General features: G+C 36.9%; 2 protein-coding genes across 4 annotated transcripts; one reads left to right on the forward strand and one right to left on the reverse strand.

Annotated features, from left to right (window-relative positions):
- Positions 1-8,335: 8,335 nt before the first annotated feature.
- On the forward strand, positions 8,336-12,473 carry Rs1 (Dead-box helicase Rs1). The gene is made up of 14 exons (XM_077428435.1): positions 8,336-8,554; positions 8,639-8,725; positions 8,802-8,928; positions 9,000-9,100; positions 9,182-9,371; positions 9,805-10,040; positions 10,111-10,238; positions 10,316-10,513; positions 10,587-10,840; positions 10,917-10,990; positions 11,072-11,252; positions 11,571-11,777; positions 11,859-11,980; positions 12,050-12,473. Exons 1-14 carry the CDS (start codon positions 8,459-8,461, stop codon positions 12,389-12,391), a joined length of 2,343 nt encoding a protein of 780 aa, XP_077284561.1. The 5' UTR covers positions 8,336-8,458; the 3' UTR covers positions 12,392-12,473.
- Positions 12,390-20,256, reverse strand: LOC143910080 (uncharacterized). 3 transcript variants are annotated; one of them, XR_013260433.1, is made up of 8 exons: positions 20,014-20,205; positions 19,688-19,812; positions 19,515-19,620; positions 15,069-15,164; positions 14,814-14,998; positions 14,060-14,151; positions 13,584-13,971; positions 12,390-12,954 (listed from the first exon to the last, which is right to left on the reverse strand). XR_013260433.1 is itself a non-coding variant. In XM_077428441.1 (7 exons), the coding sequence occupies exons 1-7, from the start codon at positions 20,102-20,104 to the stop codon at positions 13,764-13,766; spliced, it is 903 nt and encodes a 300-aa protein (XP_077284567.1). In that variant the 5' UTR covers positions 20,105-20,256; the 3' UTR covers positions 12,390-13,763. The 3 variants fall into 3 exon arrangements, 1 of the variants encoding a protein (XP_077284567.1); XR_013260432.1 differs by having other exon boundaries at positions 12,396-12,963; positions 13,586-13,971; XM_077428441.1 differs by having other exon boundaries at positions 12,390-13,971; positions 20,014-20,256.
- Positions 20,257-20,481: the final 225 nt, after the last annotated feature.

Raw genomic sequence — 20,481 nt, forward strand, 5'->3', positions numbered from 1 at the left:
TCAATCTGGAACACTTGAATACTTAAAGTTTCTCAATTATATTACGAAAGGTGCATAGTTTTTCAAAAATGAAAACGTATATACAATACATATATACATATGTACAAACATACTTCATTTAATTTATCAAGATAGTATGGAGATACATACGCTATTTTAATATAATAACGTAGCTTTCAAGTTACCTAAAGAAAAAAAATTAAACAAATCTTAATATTATAAAAATAATTATTAAATCCAATATTCGGGAGCTATCGTTCAAACATCAGAAGAATACGTGTAATATTTACTTAAATTAACTAACATTGATGTAAGAGCTACGCTCCCTACAGCAAAATTATGTATGTATAAGCTGAAATATTTTGAAATCAAAATCCAGTGTTATCTAAGGGCGAAATCCCACAGGAAAGAACGGCACATTGTGTGCTTGGTTGCCCGCTATGGAGGGTCTCCTACATTTCTTCAAATATGGGATACACACTTATCAATCACTGTTAAATCAAGGATAAAATATTACCGAAAACACTCCAAGGGGTGATTTTGGGACGGTGTGTGCTAAGCGTGCCTTGAATATGAGCAAGGCATGCCAATTTTTTTGTTCAAAAGTATCTATAGGTAAATAAAACCATGTGCCGCGTTCCTTCCTGTGTGATTTGGCCCTAAATCTCAATGGATTCAAACCATATCCCCAAATAATTACAATTCAAATCGACCGTCTTCTGTCAGATTTGCCGATTTGCTCTGACTTTGAGGCGGCTCTCATACAAATAGTCCTAATTCACATTTGGGTAAGCTGTCGGATCACTAGGTAAACTTTTTACTAAAATAAAAAGTCTCTTTTGGGTTGTGCGTATGCAATGGATACGGTTTCATAACAATGAGATGGATATTATCTTATGTGGGAAACATAAAATACGCATTTGTGATATTATGACTTGATTTTGCGGCCTTGAATTTGGTGTCGCGGCCTTGGATCGATTTTTACGACCCGCGAATGACCCAAATCGACATTTATTAGGGCTGGTTGAGTTGAAAGCCTATACCGTGCGACACGCGATCTCGTTTTCCGGCTCTCCGGTTTTCCGGCTTTCCGGTTTCAGAGCTGAAACAAATCGAGCGCATCGTCACCTTCGAAGTTTAACCGCGCAAAGAATGCGGAAAATCGACCGTGTGCGATTTCACGAAGCTTATTTCGGACTTTGACTCTAGTAGTAAAGGGGGATGAACTGTGAAATTTAATCAAATGCATAGTATACAAACCGACTGAGCCACTATAAAAACATGAAAATCGATTTTCTAGGGTCTAGGTCACAGCTCTGATAAGTCAAATTATATTGGGGTCTACATATGCCGGTGATTCTCAAGTGCAGCCATGGATTTTGCTGCGACCACCAACCCATGAAGACTACCTATAAGAGTGGTAATTTTTATTCAAAATTAATTTCCAACGTACGCATTTATAGAATCTTATATGTATCTAAAACCGAAAAGGCATCTGTAATTCGTTTCTGATTGGCTGTCGTCAAAGTCGTATCTGATTGGCTGTCGTCAAAGTCGTTTCTGATTGGCTGTCGTCAAAGTCGTTTCTGATTGGCTGTGGTCAAAGTCGTTTCTGATTGGCTGGATTGGCCAAAGACGTTTATGATCGATCGGTCGTTGAATGAAGATTTTTTTTGTTGTGGTTTTCATTACATTTCCATTTACCGATCAAAGCCGAGTAGCACCACTAGTTTTTACATAATTTGAATATCCCAAATTAAAATTGTCATCTTTTTTACATACCTCTTCTTACTTTTTAATTTTTTTGAGCTGATTTTTTTTTTTAGTTGAGTTCTTCATATTGTAAAATATCTAAAAAAGATGTATTTGAGATTCATACTAGACCGCAATGGTGGAAAAGTAGAACTGTATTAATAATTGTTGATTTTTCGGAACTAAACTTCAATTTATATACTGTAACGTCGGAACGTTAGGAGGATTATCCATTGCCTAATTGCATTCGGGGGTTAACAATGGAGACCCCCGAATTGGCCGAACAGGACGCGTAAGTGGCTGGTAGAATTTTCAGAATCCGGACGAGAGCGTGAGACTGTATGTGCCTAAACAATTGATAAGTAAATGGATCGGGGAAGCTGTGGTGGGCAACTTGCCCTTTAAAAGGAGGTACACCTGGTACAGCGATTATTCTATACCGAGCGCTGACTGTGTCCGGCATCATGAATCATTCATTAAATGCTGTGAAGCGACTTAATTACCATTAAAGTACATTTAAGGTGTACCAAATGAATAATATCTAATTTTAAGTGTAAAGTTGTGAATACTATTAAAAATAAAATTCAATCATACATATTTAGCCAGCAGTATGGCTCAGTGGTTGCGGTTATATTAAGCACCGAGAGGTTACCGGGTTCGATCCCGTGCCAGTCTTTAATGCTGCTGGTCAGACTTGGATATTTGTAACTCCAAATCGATCGTTTCCTATCAGGGTTTTCCAATTTATCTGATTTCATTGTTGAAACGTTTCCTCCATCAAATTGACAAAATCTCATCTTACCCGCTATGTCACAAATATCTGAATTTGATTTATGTACAATATGTAAACATTTATGTACAAGTCTAAGTCCATGCATGTCTCTGTGGATTAATTCATTAATTATTTCATTGTAAATTTCGTCTTCTTCAGCATCACGAAATACAACGATTTATGTGATTAAAATTCTGCAATATTTGTAATTATTATCTGGGTTTGAACCAATCAAAGAAATATTCTGCTTTCAGGTGTTCCAATCTGCCATTTTGTGGTTCTTGGAAGCCATTCTTTCCACTTATTTTATCATGCCGACACTGCACGTGCTTCATTCTTTGTCAAGTCAATGCAACGTACGTGTACTTCACAATAATAGTGTTTATTGCCTGTTGTTTTTAAAGTTGTCTTAATTGGTCGTCCGATTCGGCACGCGGTTGCGTGACGGATGCGTAAACGACGACATTGTTGAAAATCGCCATTCGTAAGTGCTGTCCATTTTACGCTGAAACCGGTAAAACGTTTTAATTTTGAACATGCAATCATATTAAGTCGAAATCCAATGTGGAAACTCGACGATAATGCGTTTAAATTCAAAAACGCTGTTACAATTCGTATTTATCTTATTCCTTGAGCTTCATTTTTTCAGGCAGTATTGATGTAATTTTACGGTGTGACCAGTTTTCTCGTGACCAGTTTTAGTGTGACGGGTGATCACGTGTGACCGATCTAGAGCGACCGGTTGTCCTGTGACTGGTTCACATATGACTAGTAGTCCGTTTACCAATTTTACATAGCAATATCATCACAACGAAACGACAGGTCATCTATTATACCAGGCACAATCTTTAACGAAGCCGACGATAAGCAGCAGAATAGACTAGCGGTTAGCATATAATAATGCTTTGAGCAAAGTGGTCACGGGTTCAAATCCCACTAGTTTCTGCTGGCCGGACCTTGGATTTGTGACTCCAAGTGGATCGTTTCTTATCAGAATTTGCCAATTTATCTGATTTTCATTGAAACGGTTCCAACAAATTGGCAACCTTGCCCATTTTCTCGCAGATCTCGAGTTTCGCTGAATTGTATAAAACGCTGCAAGTTTACCATAGATGTCTCTGTGGATGCTAATTGATATGTATTTACTTTGTATAATTTTAATAACACTTGTATCAAATATACAATGTTTCTGGCCAGGAAGGCGCATTAGGGATACGCGTTAGGCCCTCCTGGTATAAATTAAATATAAATAAATAAATCGGACTCAAACCATCAGCAAGTGAACGAATGAAAACATGTTAGGGAACCGGTAGGCAGATAAAATATAAAATATCAATATTTCGATTAGTACAAATGCAGAATATTCCGGATACGTCTTTTAGCGGTTAAGAGAGGGGCAACTCCACCTCCCCCCCCCTCCCCCTAGATTTGGCCAGGTCAGGTACATGCATGTAATTTGATCCTAATTCTAATAATCCTCTTATGTACTATATACTGTACATATGTACAAATAGCCAATAATTCTTCGATACTGTATGTACAAATAGCCACATCCTATTCTTTACAAGAAGCTTAAGCCAGCAGAAACTTCAACATGTTTAAATATGTCAATAAAAAGCATAAAAAACAATCACGAAGTGCCCAAATTTTGTATTTTTATTTTGGACATGTCTCTTTTGAGTTTGGGGGACCTCACTGCATCTAAATCCGACCCTGGCCCACTCCCCCTAGAAAAAGTTGAAATGGCGTCTCTGGAATATACCGACTAGTTTCTCAAATTTATATTAACGTTAGTGTTGTACCCGTTGAAATGTCATCGCATGGGTGTTGGCATATTAAGTTATTAAATAAAAATAAAACGCACACGGTCGAATTTTTTTCAAATACCATTTAAATATATTTATATATAATTGTTTAATCTGAAAAAAAATAGTAAAATCTACCTACCTACAAATAAACAATATAAAACACCAATAGAAAAATTAATTAATTAACTAAATAAATAAATTTTCAATAGATGGCGCTAAATGCTTAGAGACTTGCCTAGATGAAATATTAGTAGCGAACAGTATACATAGAAGTTTTTTTCTATCGCTATTATATTCGTATATTATATTGTACGTATTGTTGGCAGTGTTTTATCTGTGACGTGCATATGTATGTCGAATCGAAACGACTTTTATAGTATGGCAAGCGTTATCTTACACAGATACACAGACACAAAGAATAGCGATATTATAAGGTATATAATATATACGTACATACATATACACGTCACAGCTAAAACACTGCCAACAAAACGTACAATATAATATACGAATATAACAGCGATAGAAAAAACTTCTATGTATACTGTTTGCTACCAATATTTCATCTAGGCAAGTCTCTGAGCATCTCTGAGAAAGTCTCGGTTGAGTGCGTCAACATACATATATACTATACATACGGTTCGGTGATTACTGGTCACAAATTACTCGTCACAAAGTCACTAAAATCTCTATAACGGAACACCTGGCAGCCGAAAAGTCCATCATACTAACGATAACTATCATAGTAACGAGAACTTGAGTGCCAAATATTGTGTATTCGCGATTTTCATGGCAAAAATTGTCTTTGTGACCACCCCAATGTGACGAATAGTCCAATTACCATACATACATATATGTTGACGCACTCAAACGAGACCGTTACGATAGAGAGACAGTTAATTTTCAGTATCAGACCCAATCCAAGACGAAAACACACGATAAACTCAAATTTTATTTTATTTTACTTTGGGCGGCCTAAAAGCTACGCCTACAAACCATTACATATCGCGCTACAAATTTGAAACCGCCACACCATTAGCGAAAGCATTTATGTAACTTACCATATGATGTATTGAATCAAATCAAACCTAATACCTATGTTGGTACAACTTTAGATTGTATGTATGTATAATATTACGCTCTGGTCGCTCTGGTTATGGATTTTTCCATTCGATATCAATAAACATGCGGTTTGCGAAGGTAATACTTAATCAACAAGTTATTTCAGTAGTCCGTATACTAAAATGAATGCGGCAAATGAGAGTGGCATTGAATAAATTAACGGTCGATTCAATGCGTATATTTACGGTGGTTACCGCCGACAATGAGCTTAGATTCCCTATGAATTGGTCAATTTCGGGTCATACGGGCTGAAATTCCTCAATTGACCTCTCCTTCCTAGGTCTGTGTGAAACAACAATAACAACAACGATAAGTACTGCTCGAAATTGAATTTTTGATCTCGTGTTGCGACACACAATTACATATATGATGGTCACACGAAATGTCGTCATAAAAACATTTGACTTTTGATTTTAAGCGGACCATTTTGATCTATGAAACCATTAGGGTGACTCTACTGTGACAGTGAGATGAGCATCGATAACAGTGGCGTAAGTACTATGTAGCGGGGGGGGGGTAATTGGACTATTCGTCACATTGGGGTGGTCACAAAAACAATTTTTGCCATGAAAATCGCGAATACACAATATTTGGCACTCAAGTTCTCGTTACTATGATAGTTATCGTTAGTATGATGGACTTTTCGGCTGCCAGATGTTCCGTTATAGAGATTTAAGTGACTTTGTGACGAGTAATTTGTGACCAGTAATCACCGAACCGTAGCGGGGGTAAGCAATGCTTACGGGCCATTTACTCATGTACTTTTATAAATAATGAAAGATCTTTCTGAAACAATGACCATAAGGCAATTCTCAGAATTACTTATTACCAAGTACAGTTGTTTGGGGAGTGATTTTTCATAAGTATATACCGCATTAGTGTTATTTTTTACTCTTCCGGTAACTGTGGCTAGTGTAGAAAGAACATTCAATAAATTAAAAATAATTAAAGATTAAAAAATAAATTCGATCGGTCAAACCAGACTCAATGAACTATCTTTGCTTACAATTGAGCACAAAGAAGCAGCCAAAATGGACCTCAAACAACTAATTCACGATTTTGCAAACAGTAAGGATCGAAAGATGTAATTTTAAAATAGTTGAGTTAAATAAAAAAAATTATATTATGTACCTATGTATATATTAACAATAATTATATTTTTATTAATACTGCGTTGCGAAACCAAAAAAATTGGTATTTCGATTTAAAAATTCGAGGGGGGGGATGACTTTTTGCTTTCGGGTCCAAAATTCCTAGTTACGCTACTGTTCGATAACCCAATGCTGGTGTGAGATTTTCTCCAGGTGATCCAGTTCTTGAAGATGTGTTGAAAAATGTCTGGGAAATATATTTAGTATGAGTTTATTGTAGACACTTTTTTTCGACGGATTCAATATCTAAAAACATAAACTCAAATTTTGAGTAGCCTTTCGTCTCATGTACCCTTTGCCAACGTTAACTTTCGCGGTACTTTTTCAGGGAATTTATAAATCGGGTTTTCGACTATAAATATAGATTGTAAAATTTATTCGAATTAAATTAATTTTTTTCAATAGATTTGAAACTAAGACCTTTTAGTTTGAATCGGACAGAGAGATGTAATAAGAATAGAGGGGCCCTTACGAATAAATAATTGTTGTCAATTTTACGCGGTACGTCTCTATAAATACGCTACATCGCACGGAATATAATCGGATCTATTTACTTATGAAAATGTATCCCATGTTGTTTATTGTGTGTTTTTGAATGTATTGTGCAATTTTTACCGATGCACCAAGCGAGCACCAAGCGTCAAATACGACTGATGCTAAAATTATTTAGATCTGTCCGTGGACAGAATGTCCCTTGACAACAAAAGAACACCAAAAGGTCCGTTCATACCTAGTCAGCACGTACCGACTTCAGCAGGTATCCGGCCGTACGAAAAGTATTCTTTGGTACATTTTGTATGGGTATATTCATACCAACCGTCACGTTTACGCCACGGCAGGCTTACAGCAGTACCCGACATTTCGACCATGAGTATGCCGCTTTGCTGTTTTGGACCAATTATCAATAGCGACAGTTGACAGCTGTTCAATCTTTCGACATGGTTTTGGCGCAAATATTTAAAAAAAAATTTAATTATTTACGGAAATATTTAAAAAAAATTTGTCCATCATCCACAAGCTCTTTATACAGTGTCCAAAACTCTCCTTCGGTTTTTCTATTTTTTAACATGGGATGCACATCAAAACGCCTCCGTGCTTTTTTATTGCCTTCTTGCGCTTCTTCTTCCAACAACAACGCGATTATACATAATTTTTCGTTCGATAAACGCCGAAACATTTTTGCTGACTTGTATTCTGACGCGTAGCTACGAATGCACGTGTGTGCATTCATATTGTAAGTACTCGACAATACGACGTAAGCAATATTGCGCCGTATCGTCATGGCCTGTAATGTATAAGTAAGTCGATTTTGCCTTGCACTCGGCCAAAGTGCTGTGAACGTGACGTGACCGTGACGTGTAGGTAGATATGAATATAAATGTTATAAAATGACATATTTGAAACGAGTCCTGCAGTGCTGTTAAGTATGAACAGACCTTCGAGCCACTTCTATCAATATTACATTTCTCTGGAATCAGACCCAAAACATCAGCTCATGGTCAATTATCATAAAAAGTAGACAGATCTGTAAATGCTATGGCATTGCAGTTACAATACCTGTCACCTATTAGAATTTCGTCGAATTGTAATTCGACAATTATAATTGAAGTGTTTTTATTTATATACATATAAACCATTAACTTAAATTTAATATTTATAAAATAAACTATTTCCATTATTTAAAACATCATTATTAAAAAATAAATTTCAATGAAATATTTACGACTAATAGTCATAATATATGGTGTTACGACTTGCTTTAGTTTGAAATGCCAATAACACGTGCTTGCCGCGCGCTGTCAACTGTCAACTTTCATTATCCCTGTTGATTGTTTAATAGTCAAATCCAAGATATGGGATCCGTAAAATACGCTGATCTGATCCGCACCATAGAAGAAGATGATCCTTCGCAGCCAGGAGCCTCTGATGAATCCGACCAAGAAGTTGAGGTATCGAAAGTTTCATAACCTCAAAAATAATTATGTACATCAACTTTTCGCATATCTAATAAAACTCATTTTTTATTATTACAGTACCAGCCATCGAAAGCCAAAAACAAAAAGAAAGTAGATTTCAATCCAAATTTCAAATTCGTTTCATCAGTAGCTGAATACAATAAAGTAAGCATCACATCAATTTACTAACTGTGTGCAGCATATCTTTACATAGTCAACATTTTATTCATCGTTATTTTAGGACACGTGGGACGATTTAGCCAAATACGTGAAACGAAAAGTCAAATCAAAAACTGAAGATAGAATTAAAAAAGTACGAGAAGAAAGCAGAATGAATTTGAAAGAAGAGAATGATTCTGAAGAAGAAGGTGTAACTTTGGAATAAAGCTTGAGCATATTAATTTCGATTACATTGTATTGACTTTTCATATGATTGTAGATGACGCCAGTTGTGACGACATTCATATATCCGACGATGAGTTAAAGCACGACAACATCAAAGTCAAACCTAAAAAAATAACGAAGAAGCAGAAATTGAAAGTAAAACACATCAAAGTACATACTTGACTAAATAAAAAGCATTTTTTAACCCAACTTATATATGTATGTATATATCTATAGGAACTTGAAGACTTGGACAATCCAGTCGTCGAGTACGAGTCGGACTATTTCGAAGAGGCTCCACCTTATGACGAAAACGCCTCATTCTACATAATGAACCTATCCAGGCCTTTATTAAAAGCCATCAGTGCGATGAACTTTGTCCATCCGACTCCGATTCAATCGGCTACGATACCCGTCGCATTGCTAGGTAGCAACAGTATAAATTAATACCATCGAAGTAGAATGGGTAGAAGCGCTCTTAGCTTACAAAAATGTTGCTACAAAAACTCCGTTCAAACGGAGATTTCGGCTGTTTTGCTCAGTTGATTGTTAATCTCTGTAGCAGTAGGATCTCTTTGAAATAGGCTCTACTAGTGAAATTGTGTGGTAGTATTATTTCGACAAAGTCCGAACATCTGTATGTGCCCGTGCGTCCCTGAACGTCAAGGGATGATCACTTCCACGAATTTTTTTTCCTCACTCTTTTGTCTCTCTTCTGACTTTCCGTCTCTCTCTTCGATGGCTCGCTTTTAAACGATACTTTTGTTAGGAATGACTATTCTATACATTATACTTCAATGATTAATACCCTATATTGTGACATATCAATCTCCCCTAATGATGTACAAATTTGGTTTTAGGTAAGGACGTGTGTGGTTGTGCCGCTACAGGTACTGGTAAGACTGCTGCTTACATGTTGCCGACACTCGAAAGATTGCTCTTTAAACCCCACACGGGATCCCCCGTCACTCGGGTGGTCGTTCTCGTACCGACGAGAGAACTCGGCGTCCAAGTGTACCAAGTTTCCCGTCAACTCGCTCAGTTCACTAACGTGGAGGTCGGCCTGTCTGTCGGCGGTTTAGATCTTAAAGTGCAAGTACGTGTCGTTTGAATTTTCATATTATGTTGTACGTAATATAAAGATTATAATAAAATTTGTCGAATAGGAAACCGTTCTGCGTAAAAATCCTGATGTTGTCATCGCAACTCCCGGCAGATTGATAGATCATTTGCGAAATACGCCATCGTTCACTTTGCATTCCATAGAAGTACTGATTCTCGACGAAGCAGATAGGTAATTTGACATTTAGAAACTCGTAAGGTAACAGTCGAAACAGCTTCAATTTTTAATATACATAACATTCCATTCAGGATGTTGGACGAATACTTCGCTGATCAAATGAAGGAAATCATAAGAATGTGCTCGCCCAAGAGACAGACGATGCTCTTCTCGGCTACGATGACCGAAGAAGTCAAAGAATTGGCTGCCGTTTCACTGTCGAAACCCGTCAAAATATTCGTCAACTCCAACAAAGAGGTAGCGTTCAATCTGCGACAGGAATTCATCAGGTAAAAGATCTACACCGACACCACACCCGAATGTATTTATTACTGTATAAAATGAGACATTTTTTAATTCTAGGATTCGAGTGGGCCGCGAAGGTGAACGTGAAGCCATTCTGGCGGCTTTGGTCTGTCGATCGTTCCGTTCCCAATGTCTGATATTCACCGGAACACGGTCCCAAGCTCATCGTCTTCATCTGCTATTGGGATTGCTGGGAATTCAGTGCGCCGAACTACACGGAGCGTTGCCTCAACCTCAACGCTTAGCCGCACTGCAGACCTTCAAAGATCAACAGGCTGATATTTTGATAGCTACAGACGTTGCCGCTAGAGGTACATACACGCAAATCACATTGAAAACGTTTGTATGCATATATATATATTCAATAATGTGAAATGTTTACTGCAGGTTTGGATATCAGCGGAGTGAAGACTGTTATAAATTTTGTTATGCCGGCGACTGTCGAGCATTACATTCACAGGGTATATATATTATTTAACATTTGTATGAATTTGTGGATCAGTTTGAATGTGTATTGATGATAAAATGGACAATGTTTTTAGGTCGGTAGAACTGCACGAGCCGGTAGGGCTGGTGTCTCCGTTTCGCTCGCTGGAGAAAAGGAAAGAAAGCTTGTGAAAGACATAGTGAAACGCGCTAAAAATCCAGTCAAAGCTAGAGTCATCCCGCCGGAGATCATCGCTAAATATAAAGCCAAAGTAGACGAGCTGGACCCTAAAATTGGTAAGACTCGTCTACTTACATGACGTGTAGTATGTCTTATACTCTGAAGAACATATATATGTGGTAGAGTATCCTGTTCAGGACCACGGTTGGGATGTGGCGGTTTAGGTGTAGATCAAACACGTGCGTTTTCAGTCATGTTGTTTATTAAGACGATACGTGCGGAGGTTTAGCGACCAACCGCACGGAGCGCAGGTCCAACTGCGACTAACCGTTATATCTCTGCCCCTTTTCACAATCAGTCGTAACATACTCTTTCTCAGCCATAGCCCTTTCGTTCAATTCCAACCCTACATATATTTTTAATGATTTCTTTAGAGGGAATTTTACAAGAAGAATATGCCGAGAGAATGTTGTCCCGTGCTGAAAATCAACACAATAGATTGACTAAAAAATTAACCGGTGATGATAATGAAAGAGATCGCCCCTGGTTCCAAACTCACCAAGAGCGTAGAGCCGAAAAGGAAAGACTAGCACTCACAGCAAATCCTATAGCCAACAAAAAAGACAAAGAGCCATCGAAACGTATGTACATATATATTGATAATACTAAAGCTATTCTATATTCTTTCGATTATGTTTCACTATTTTTTTTTTATATTACAGCTAAAAATGACAAAGGTGCAAAAACACCAGATAAAAATCCCAAGAAAGGAAAAATGGATAAGAACAAAGGCAAACCGAAGAAGCTTACACCTGAAGATAGAGCAGAAGCTGAATTAGACAAGGTTTGTTCAGTCACATTTATAATGTACGTGTATGCATAGTATTACGGTATTGAGCATGTCACATTTTAGGTTGCTTTGTATCAAGCTCGACTGTCTAAACGCAACAAGAAGCAGAAGCGAATTCGTACTGTTTACGATAACGACGACTTAAATCAAAAGGCCAAGGCGGGACTGAAGAGGAAGGCGAGCAACTTCACCGACGATCTGACCGACGTGTCGAGGAAGGGCGCCAAGCGGATGAGGTACGACGCCAACGTCAGACAGAAAGAGATAAAAACGGGAAAAGTGCACCAGAGAGGCGGCAAAAAGCCAAACAAAATGGCGGGCGGCAATAGAAAGGGCAAAGGAATAAAATCGCCCAAAGGAAAAGCATTCGGAAAACCGCAGAGGGGAAAGAAAAGCACATTCTAAAAGTGACGTCTCGATTTTGTAAATATTTATTTTGTACGATTGTTAATTAATAAGAGTAATAAATGTCAAAGATGGCCATATTATGTTTTTTTTTTCCATTCACATTATATGACCTCTGTACGAACAAAAAACTTATGTACATAATAAGAATAACCATACACATATTACACCCTAGCGTTTTAAATACAATTTATATACACCACTCTCATTTTACCAGAATTATCCGGAACAATCCAAACAATGAGTAAATTAACTACGTACTTATTTTCCAGGACAAGATAAAACGAGAGTACCGTATAATTTTAACAAGCTTTTTAAATTAGTTTTAAAAAATTATAACTGAATCTTGCAAAAGCTTTCAATTTGAAAACACATTTTCAAAGAACGTGGCGCTATATATAAAAATGATACATACATTATTAAATTAAACTAGCTAACCATTACATTTTACACAACTCCATTAAATGTCCAATCTTTTCACCATTGGGGGCAAAAATTGCTGAATCCAGCAGTAGGCCGCAATACGGAGCGCCTTTTTTCCACTTTTAAATACGAATAAAGATCTATTCATACTATCCAGCAATTCACGGCAACAGTTACTATTCATACTATCAAGCATCTCACAGTTCCGGCACATTCAGACAACTTTTGGCTGAGCGTAAGGCAAAATCAGCTCAGTCAATATTGACACAATATGACGTTTCCGAAAATATTCATATGCGCATGCGCACCTCTCAAAAAGTACGCGTGCACTTGCCACTATGACGCAATGTCGTTCCACAGTGGCTAAAGAACACCGGTTTTGCTTGATACGTTACGATGACATGTACTGTATAGCAGTGGCGGCTCGTGAGAATTCATAGAGGGGGGGGGGGCTGAAGAGATTAATCGGGCTGTAGTATAATAGCGGTGATCAAATGCAGACAAAAAAAGCATGTATGTATGTCTATACTGGGAGGCTGCAGTCTATATGGACGGCAAAAACAGCATGCATTTGTACTATATTGGGAGGGCTGCAGCCCATATAGATGAGCCGCCACTGCTGTATAGTATGAATATATTTTGTCGACTGTTGCTGTTACGTCTACGCCGTGTTAGACACGAATGTGTCCATAAAAAATGTACAAAAGAATACTTTACTTTACAGTTGCCAGTATGTGCTGTGCTAGTATGAATAGACCTTAAAAGATACACATATTTATGTACATTATCAATATAGTTTGAATTAGTGACCAATCACGACAAAAAATAAGTGAATAATCATGACAAAAACTAAGTTGATTACGTACATACCATACAATCAACGTTTGCCAGCCTCCTCGGCTTGGCAAACACACAAGTATTACATATTATAAATTGACACGGACGCAGTTTATTTATTTTTGGGACGCTTATCCGTGACCATGTTCAGATATATACGCAAGTTTTCTTCCAATGTTCTAAGGTCTCTCGTCGTTTGTGGATGCATATAGTCATGGGGCACGTTCAACGCTGCAGACTTTGTCATTTTGTTCGGCAACAACGACAAGATGGTTCCATCCGACAGCGGTATGTTGCAGTTCGCCTGGTATGTTGCAGTGCTGTTAACAAAAAAAAAAAAAAAACAAAATCAAAATCTTATCACCTCTAAAAGTCTTCGAAAGCATCGAAGCTGTATAAAATTAATACCTGTTGACTAGCAGCGGACTTCCCGACAAGGACACGACCATTTCTCCCTGTCGTGGCCTTCGTAGCACCGTTATAGGCGTATCAGGTACAATCTAAGGACACAACGAAAACCTTTAACTTCATATGCAATCATAGTACCCAGCTGAGCTTAAAATCTAATACTTTAAGTCAAGTATGAAGTCTGGCCGCTTACGCAACTTAAATAACAAAAACGAATACCCAACGTCGCCCGAGTCAAAATTATTCAATAGTATTTAATTGCATATATACAGCTTTTATCACTCGTCGTTCGAATTTTCAATTTTTTTTCTTCATCCAAATTTTTGTAATTAACTGCTTTTCGAATTTAATAAATATTTTGTAATAAATAACAATAATGTATTTAGTTTTATAATATAATTTTCCTCGAAGTGAATAAATGCTATTTGATAGTAAAAATAGAAATGGAAAGAGGGAGGCTGCAAAAACATATTTGAGTACATAATTTAGGTACATTTAAAAATATGGTAAACGGATTATTGCGCAAATTGCGATCGCGCGCACGACAATCGTTGCCACAAAAATCGCGAATACGGAATATCTGTCACTGGAGTTCTCGTTAGTACAATATTTCGCGTGGATTGATGGAGTTTTTGGGTGCCAGATGTTCCGTGATTGAGATTTTAGTGATCGCACTTTGCAGAATAATCACCGAGCCTACAAATATATACATATATGAATTACTATTAAAATATATTATTCATTCGATGTTAACCTTGGGTGTGATGAGGGGATATTGAGGAGTGGCGTTGACACGGTTTGCCGGTGTACGATAGCGCGGCCGTGCAGACCGCGACTGTCTCATCGAAGATCCCACACTCGAGCTGCGGCTACGTTTCAAGCCGTATTTAACACTCGGTGGGCCCAAATTGGACGGCGTGCGCCCTCTTGCGGCATGACCTGAAACGTTATACATACATATTTTCACACTGATTTATTTATATATTTAAAACAATACGACGGTGCATACTTGAGGCGTAGTTGGTGCGCGACACGCTTCGGCTGACGCGTTGCGAGCTACTCCTGGTCGCTCCGGCTGAGACGCAGACGGCATCTGTAACGTAGCCTGTTTGTTGGGACACCGACATGCATGTACCAAAGGTTCCACAAGAAGACCACAAACACCGATGCGAAGATGCGAAGACAATGTTATGTGAAAAGTTAAGAACGATATGTGAAGGTGTGTAACAATGAGTGTAATCCGCATACAATGTGATTACAGTGCTAATGTATTATATTAAGAGTGTCGGCAGTTAGTAGTTGATTAAAGCACATATGTACATATGTATGTAGGGAGTTTTGATAAGTGAAAAGATAGTATATGATTAAGTTGTGCAGTGTGTGAATAAGCCAAATATAAATCAACCATTTTATATATACACATAAATATAAATGGCGTCCTGCAGGGATGCATACTCTGTCTTGATTTTCTTAATATTGTTACATACGCCGCGGATTAAGCGAATAGAATCCCAGAGACTGTGTGACCGTTCAAGGATTATCTGTTAACGGATTAACTAAATGCATACCGTGCGACTGGTATAAGTGGTTTTAAGGATTAGCGACAAGCTAAGTGCATGAAAGCTAAACAATGATTGCACTTCTCATACCGTGGGAATACATATCCGAATACGTGACTATACAGTAGGTAAACAGATTAGACGTCCTGAGAGATCTACCACTTATAAGGCGGTACGTAGGCGATATCATGTCATTCTGGAATGAGCACTGTCAGTACGTATATCTCCTGAATCATCAATAAATGCTGTGAAACGACTGTTGGACTTTTACTTGGATCCTCCACCCACCCCTACGCAACAATATATATGGGGAATACATAATAGAAGACTCGACAAATGTGGAATAACAATAGGCGGCAAAAGATGTCTAATTTAAGATTCAAGGACGACATGACACGTTAATGGCTAGCAATGATGATGAAATGGCTGAACTATGTACTTCGTAGAATAGAGATAGAGAGTATACATCCGGGTCCAGAGATGAACAAAAATAAGATAAAAATCCTATTCGTAGACAGATTTGAGTCTCTCAACAAGTCCATTGATTTAACCCTGATTTTAAGTTCTCAAGTCTTTTCTGTTGAAAGCCTGCCACGCTGAAAATTTCCAGCTAGAATTATTTAGAAATCCAATAGAAAGCCGGTATAAAAATTGTAGCTAATCCAAACAAACCCTAGATAACTACTGTCGAGGATTTCGAGTTTTGTAAAGTTGTGTTAAGTCTCTCGGATATATCTTGCAACAATATAAAATAAGCAAAAGAAGTCTATTAACGAATGTATTTTTCCAAAACTAGTTCCATCTTCTTCATTGTTGTTAAAATTTAATGCTCATAATCTAAATGCATCTAAAATACTCAGCAGTTAGGGATTTCCATCGGGAAATTCTGCTATGGTTACAAATTCAGAAATTCCGGTGTAAACCAGTCTTTATAAACGTTGACACAGATTACACAACCCATGTTCAATGCGTTTTATTTCAATGCTACCTGCTAAAGTCTATGCGGGTAGTATTCTTGTTTACTTTGTACAACAATACGACGCCTATCAGCGTTTTTCAGGCCCATGGAGTTGTTGGCAAAACGCCAATCGGCGTTGGTCAGCATTCAAAGGGTTAAAATGATATGAGGTTCGGGTTTATTTGCAGGAACTGGGTGTAAAGACATTAACATGGCCTGGGAATAGTCCCAATTTAAACCCAATTGAAAATTTATGGATGGCTATTAAATACAGGATTAGTAAAACAAATATGTCTAGCCATCAATCATTAAAAGAGACCATTGAAAAAGTATGGTATGAAGACTTCCCCATCGACATTTTAAGAAACTTAATAGATTCTATTCCTTACCGTATAAAAGCCGTCATAAAATTAAAAGGAGCCGCAACAAAATATTAATTAAGTTTCTATAATTTGTAAATAATACCATGTGACTAATAAAATTAAAAGTTTACGCTCAACTGTGTTTTTTCATTCAAAATTTCATTCAACTGTGGAGACTGCGTTTGGTCATAAAAACCGGCTCGGACTAAAATTCTCCCTACCTTTTTTTTGTTGTTTCTTTTCTTAACGATTGTCGTTAAAATAAAGCACTATGATATAATCTACCATTTTAATGACTTTGGGTGTTTATTTTATTTAAGATCACTGAAATTTCACGCAAAATCACATTGTTCTATGGTGTTCCGGTTTCCGAAACCGTGACTGCATGTATTCGATAAATTGTACTCATAATTCTTACTATTAATATATTGTATATATATATTTTTGCAGATAGAAACGATATATACAATTTGAAAACCCTCAGGCAACTGATGAAGAACGAAAGTTTTGAAATTTCGATTGGCAACCTGTTTTTTGTAAACTTTACGTTCGCGTATTCATTACTTGGAATCGTCACATCGTATTGTATTATTTTGATTCAAACTAGTGATAATGTATTGGGAATCAGACGCATGTAAAATGCAGTATAATTACAAATATACTACTAGTGTTGTGTCCGATGGAATATCATCGCATGCGTTATGGCATATTAAGCTATTAATTTAAAAGAAATGTGTCGTTTCTGTGTTCGATCCGCATGCGGTCGAATTTTTTTAAAATACCTTTTAAATATATTTAATTTAAAATTTATATTTAATTTTTTAATATGAAAATAAAATGGTATAAACTACCTACCTACCAACTTAACAATATAAAATACCAATAGAAAAATTAATTAATTAAATAAATTTTCAATAGATGGCACTAAATGCTCAGAGACTAATTTGCCTAGAGGGAACATTGGTAGGAAACAGTATACAGGTTTTCCACCTCAAATTCAATATTTTCCATTTCAAATTAAACATTTATTGATTATTACTACACGGATGTGAAACTTGGACTCTGAAGAAGACCGCGTATGCTGAAGATTCCGTGGACCAAAAAGACATCAAACAAAGCTGTCCTCGGCATGATGGGGAGAGGCAGGGAACTTGTTTCTGTCATCAAGCGGAGAAAGATGGAGTACCTCGGGCACATGATACGGGGTCCAAAATACGAATTTCTCCGTTTGATAACAATGGGGAAAATAGAAGGAAAAAGTTATCTTGGCTTCGAAACATGCGCATGTGGACCGATATGAGCGCCGAAGAGCTGTTCCGAGCCGCTGAAGACCGATGTGGATATCTTCAAATAATTGACGAGGTGGTCGCCAACGTCCGGATGCGGACAAGGCATTAACAAGAAGAATTTATTGATTGCGGCAATGAATATTGATGTAATTGTGTAGCATGAAATCATTGAGCAATCCACAGTTACATAATTCCAATAGTTTTGCGACTTTATTGAAAGATTGTTGCAGAATTAGAAGAAAATATTCTTGAAAAAGTATTACACGAGTGCGTGAGCTGGTTGAACGTACAAACCATTCTTTAATTATTTTACCTCCATACACACCAATGATGAATCCCATTGAAGAAGTATGTTCTAAGATTATATGTTCTCGCAGGAATTTGCTTGCAGACCCATCGATCGGATAAAATTTGGTGGAGATCATACAAGATCAAAATATTCAATTTGAAATGGAAAATATTGAATTTGAGGTGGAAAACCTGGATATATAGAAGTTTTTTGTTGATCTGTTATTATGTTCGTATTATATTCGTACGATTTTCTGGGAGTGTTTTAACTGTAACGTACATATTATATGTCGCATCGAAACGACTACAGAATAGCGATATTATATACATACATATATGATGATTAGCTTGGATTTTTAAAATGTATTTTATGCTTAGTCATTATAGCGATGCCCTGGAGTAAATCTGTAATGTCACCATGACGAAATTATAACAAATAAATAAATATGTATATTATGTAGATACACTTACAGAGGTTTTCAATGCACAAAATCATATTGACTTAAGATTTTCGCTTCTAAAATTAATTTCATCAATTTTTTAGTATAGTATTTTTATATATATATATATATATATATATATATGTATAAGTTTTTTGGAAGTTCTCAAAAGATAAAGAAAAAATACCAAGAAAACAGAATAAAGCCATTGATTATTTAAATATACATATGTATAATAATATATCCACCATCATGTACATATGTGCATTAGTTGAAATTATCACATCTTACTATATTATTTTGATTCAAAGAAGTCATGATGTATTGGGAATTTAAAATGTATAATACATATAGTATGATATGATTAGATATAAAATAATAATAAAAGTTGAAAAACTGAAATCTCTAAAAAAAAAATTAAAGAATTGTTTAGTTATTGTAAGAGAAGCTTTACAATTCTTTAAAAAAAGGTTAGTAAGTTGGATAATGATGTGTAAATGATTAATAAGAAAGCGGATCATGTCAAACATTAACGTATCATAGAATGAAACATAATTACCGTCGTCTTTCTGACTAGACAGTGAGCCATCGGTGTGCGTAGCTCGATTCTGCTCGCATACAATATCTGGAGCGGCAGCCTCCTCTTGTTTGGCACACTCTTCTCTCTATACCGGATGAAAATATTAATACGTTTCAATATAACGTTGATCATAGCGACCGATTTTTGCTTACGAATTGTCTGACGGTCTTCTTGAGCAGCTCCGGTCCAAACGTGACGAGCATCAACGTGTAGGACTCCATCAATTGTTTCTTTTTCATCTCATAGAAGTCGCGCAAATTTGACTCTCGTATTTTCACTGAAAAAGATACAACTTTCGATACATAAACATGATCTTGGGTATCGTCGCTAGTTATTTACATACATTCAATCATTCTTAATGTTTATTGTCGCTAGTTAGCTACATACATGCTATCATTTTTAATATTTATAAAACCAATTGGTTCAAAGCTGGTTTGTAGGTTATGCTCATTGTGAACAATGAAGGGATGGGTACTACCTTGGTGCTCGAAGCGCTCGGAAAGTTCCTTGAAGGAGGCGCTGGAAGCACGCGACGAGACCCTGCGGGTGGTGGCTCTCGTTCGGGGCATCTTTTTATTTTCACCTTCACACGAACAAGCGAATGGAAACCAGAGCAAGGACACAAAGACGAGCTCACAGCAATCGGCCGAATTGAAACTTCAACGGCAACGGTCGCGCACAGGTTGACCAACTCACTCGACGGAGAAATTCATACGCTCTCACATATGTATGTGAGCACTCTACAAATTCTGTGGATTAATATCTTACAATAACTAGAATGATAATATAGGATTTCAAAAGTAAAATAAGTCAACCGGGAATCAATTCGGAATGAATCAACAGAAAAATGTCTGGTAAACCTAGTTTGTTATCCGGAAATCTATAACTGATTTTAAAGAAGAAGATTCAATTTCCAGGAATTCAATTCTGTCTTTTCCTTACGTTT

This window comes from Arctopsyche grandis, chromosome 3, assembly GCF_051622035.1.
Source record: "Arctopsyche grandis isolate Sample6627 chromosome 3, ASM5162203v2, whole genome shotgun sequence".
Taxonomy (NCBI): Eukaryota; Metazoa; Arthropoda; class Insecta; order Trichoptera; family Hydropsychidae; genus Arctopsyche; species Arctopsyche grandis.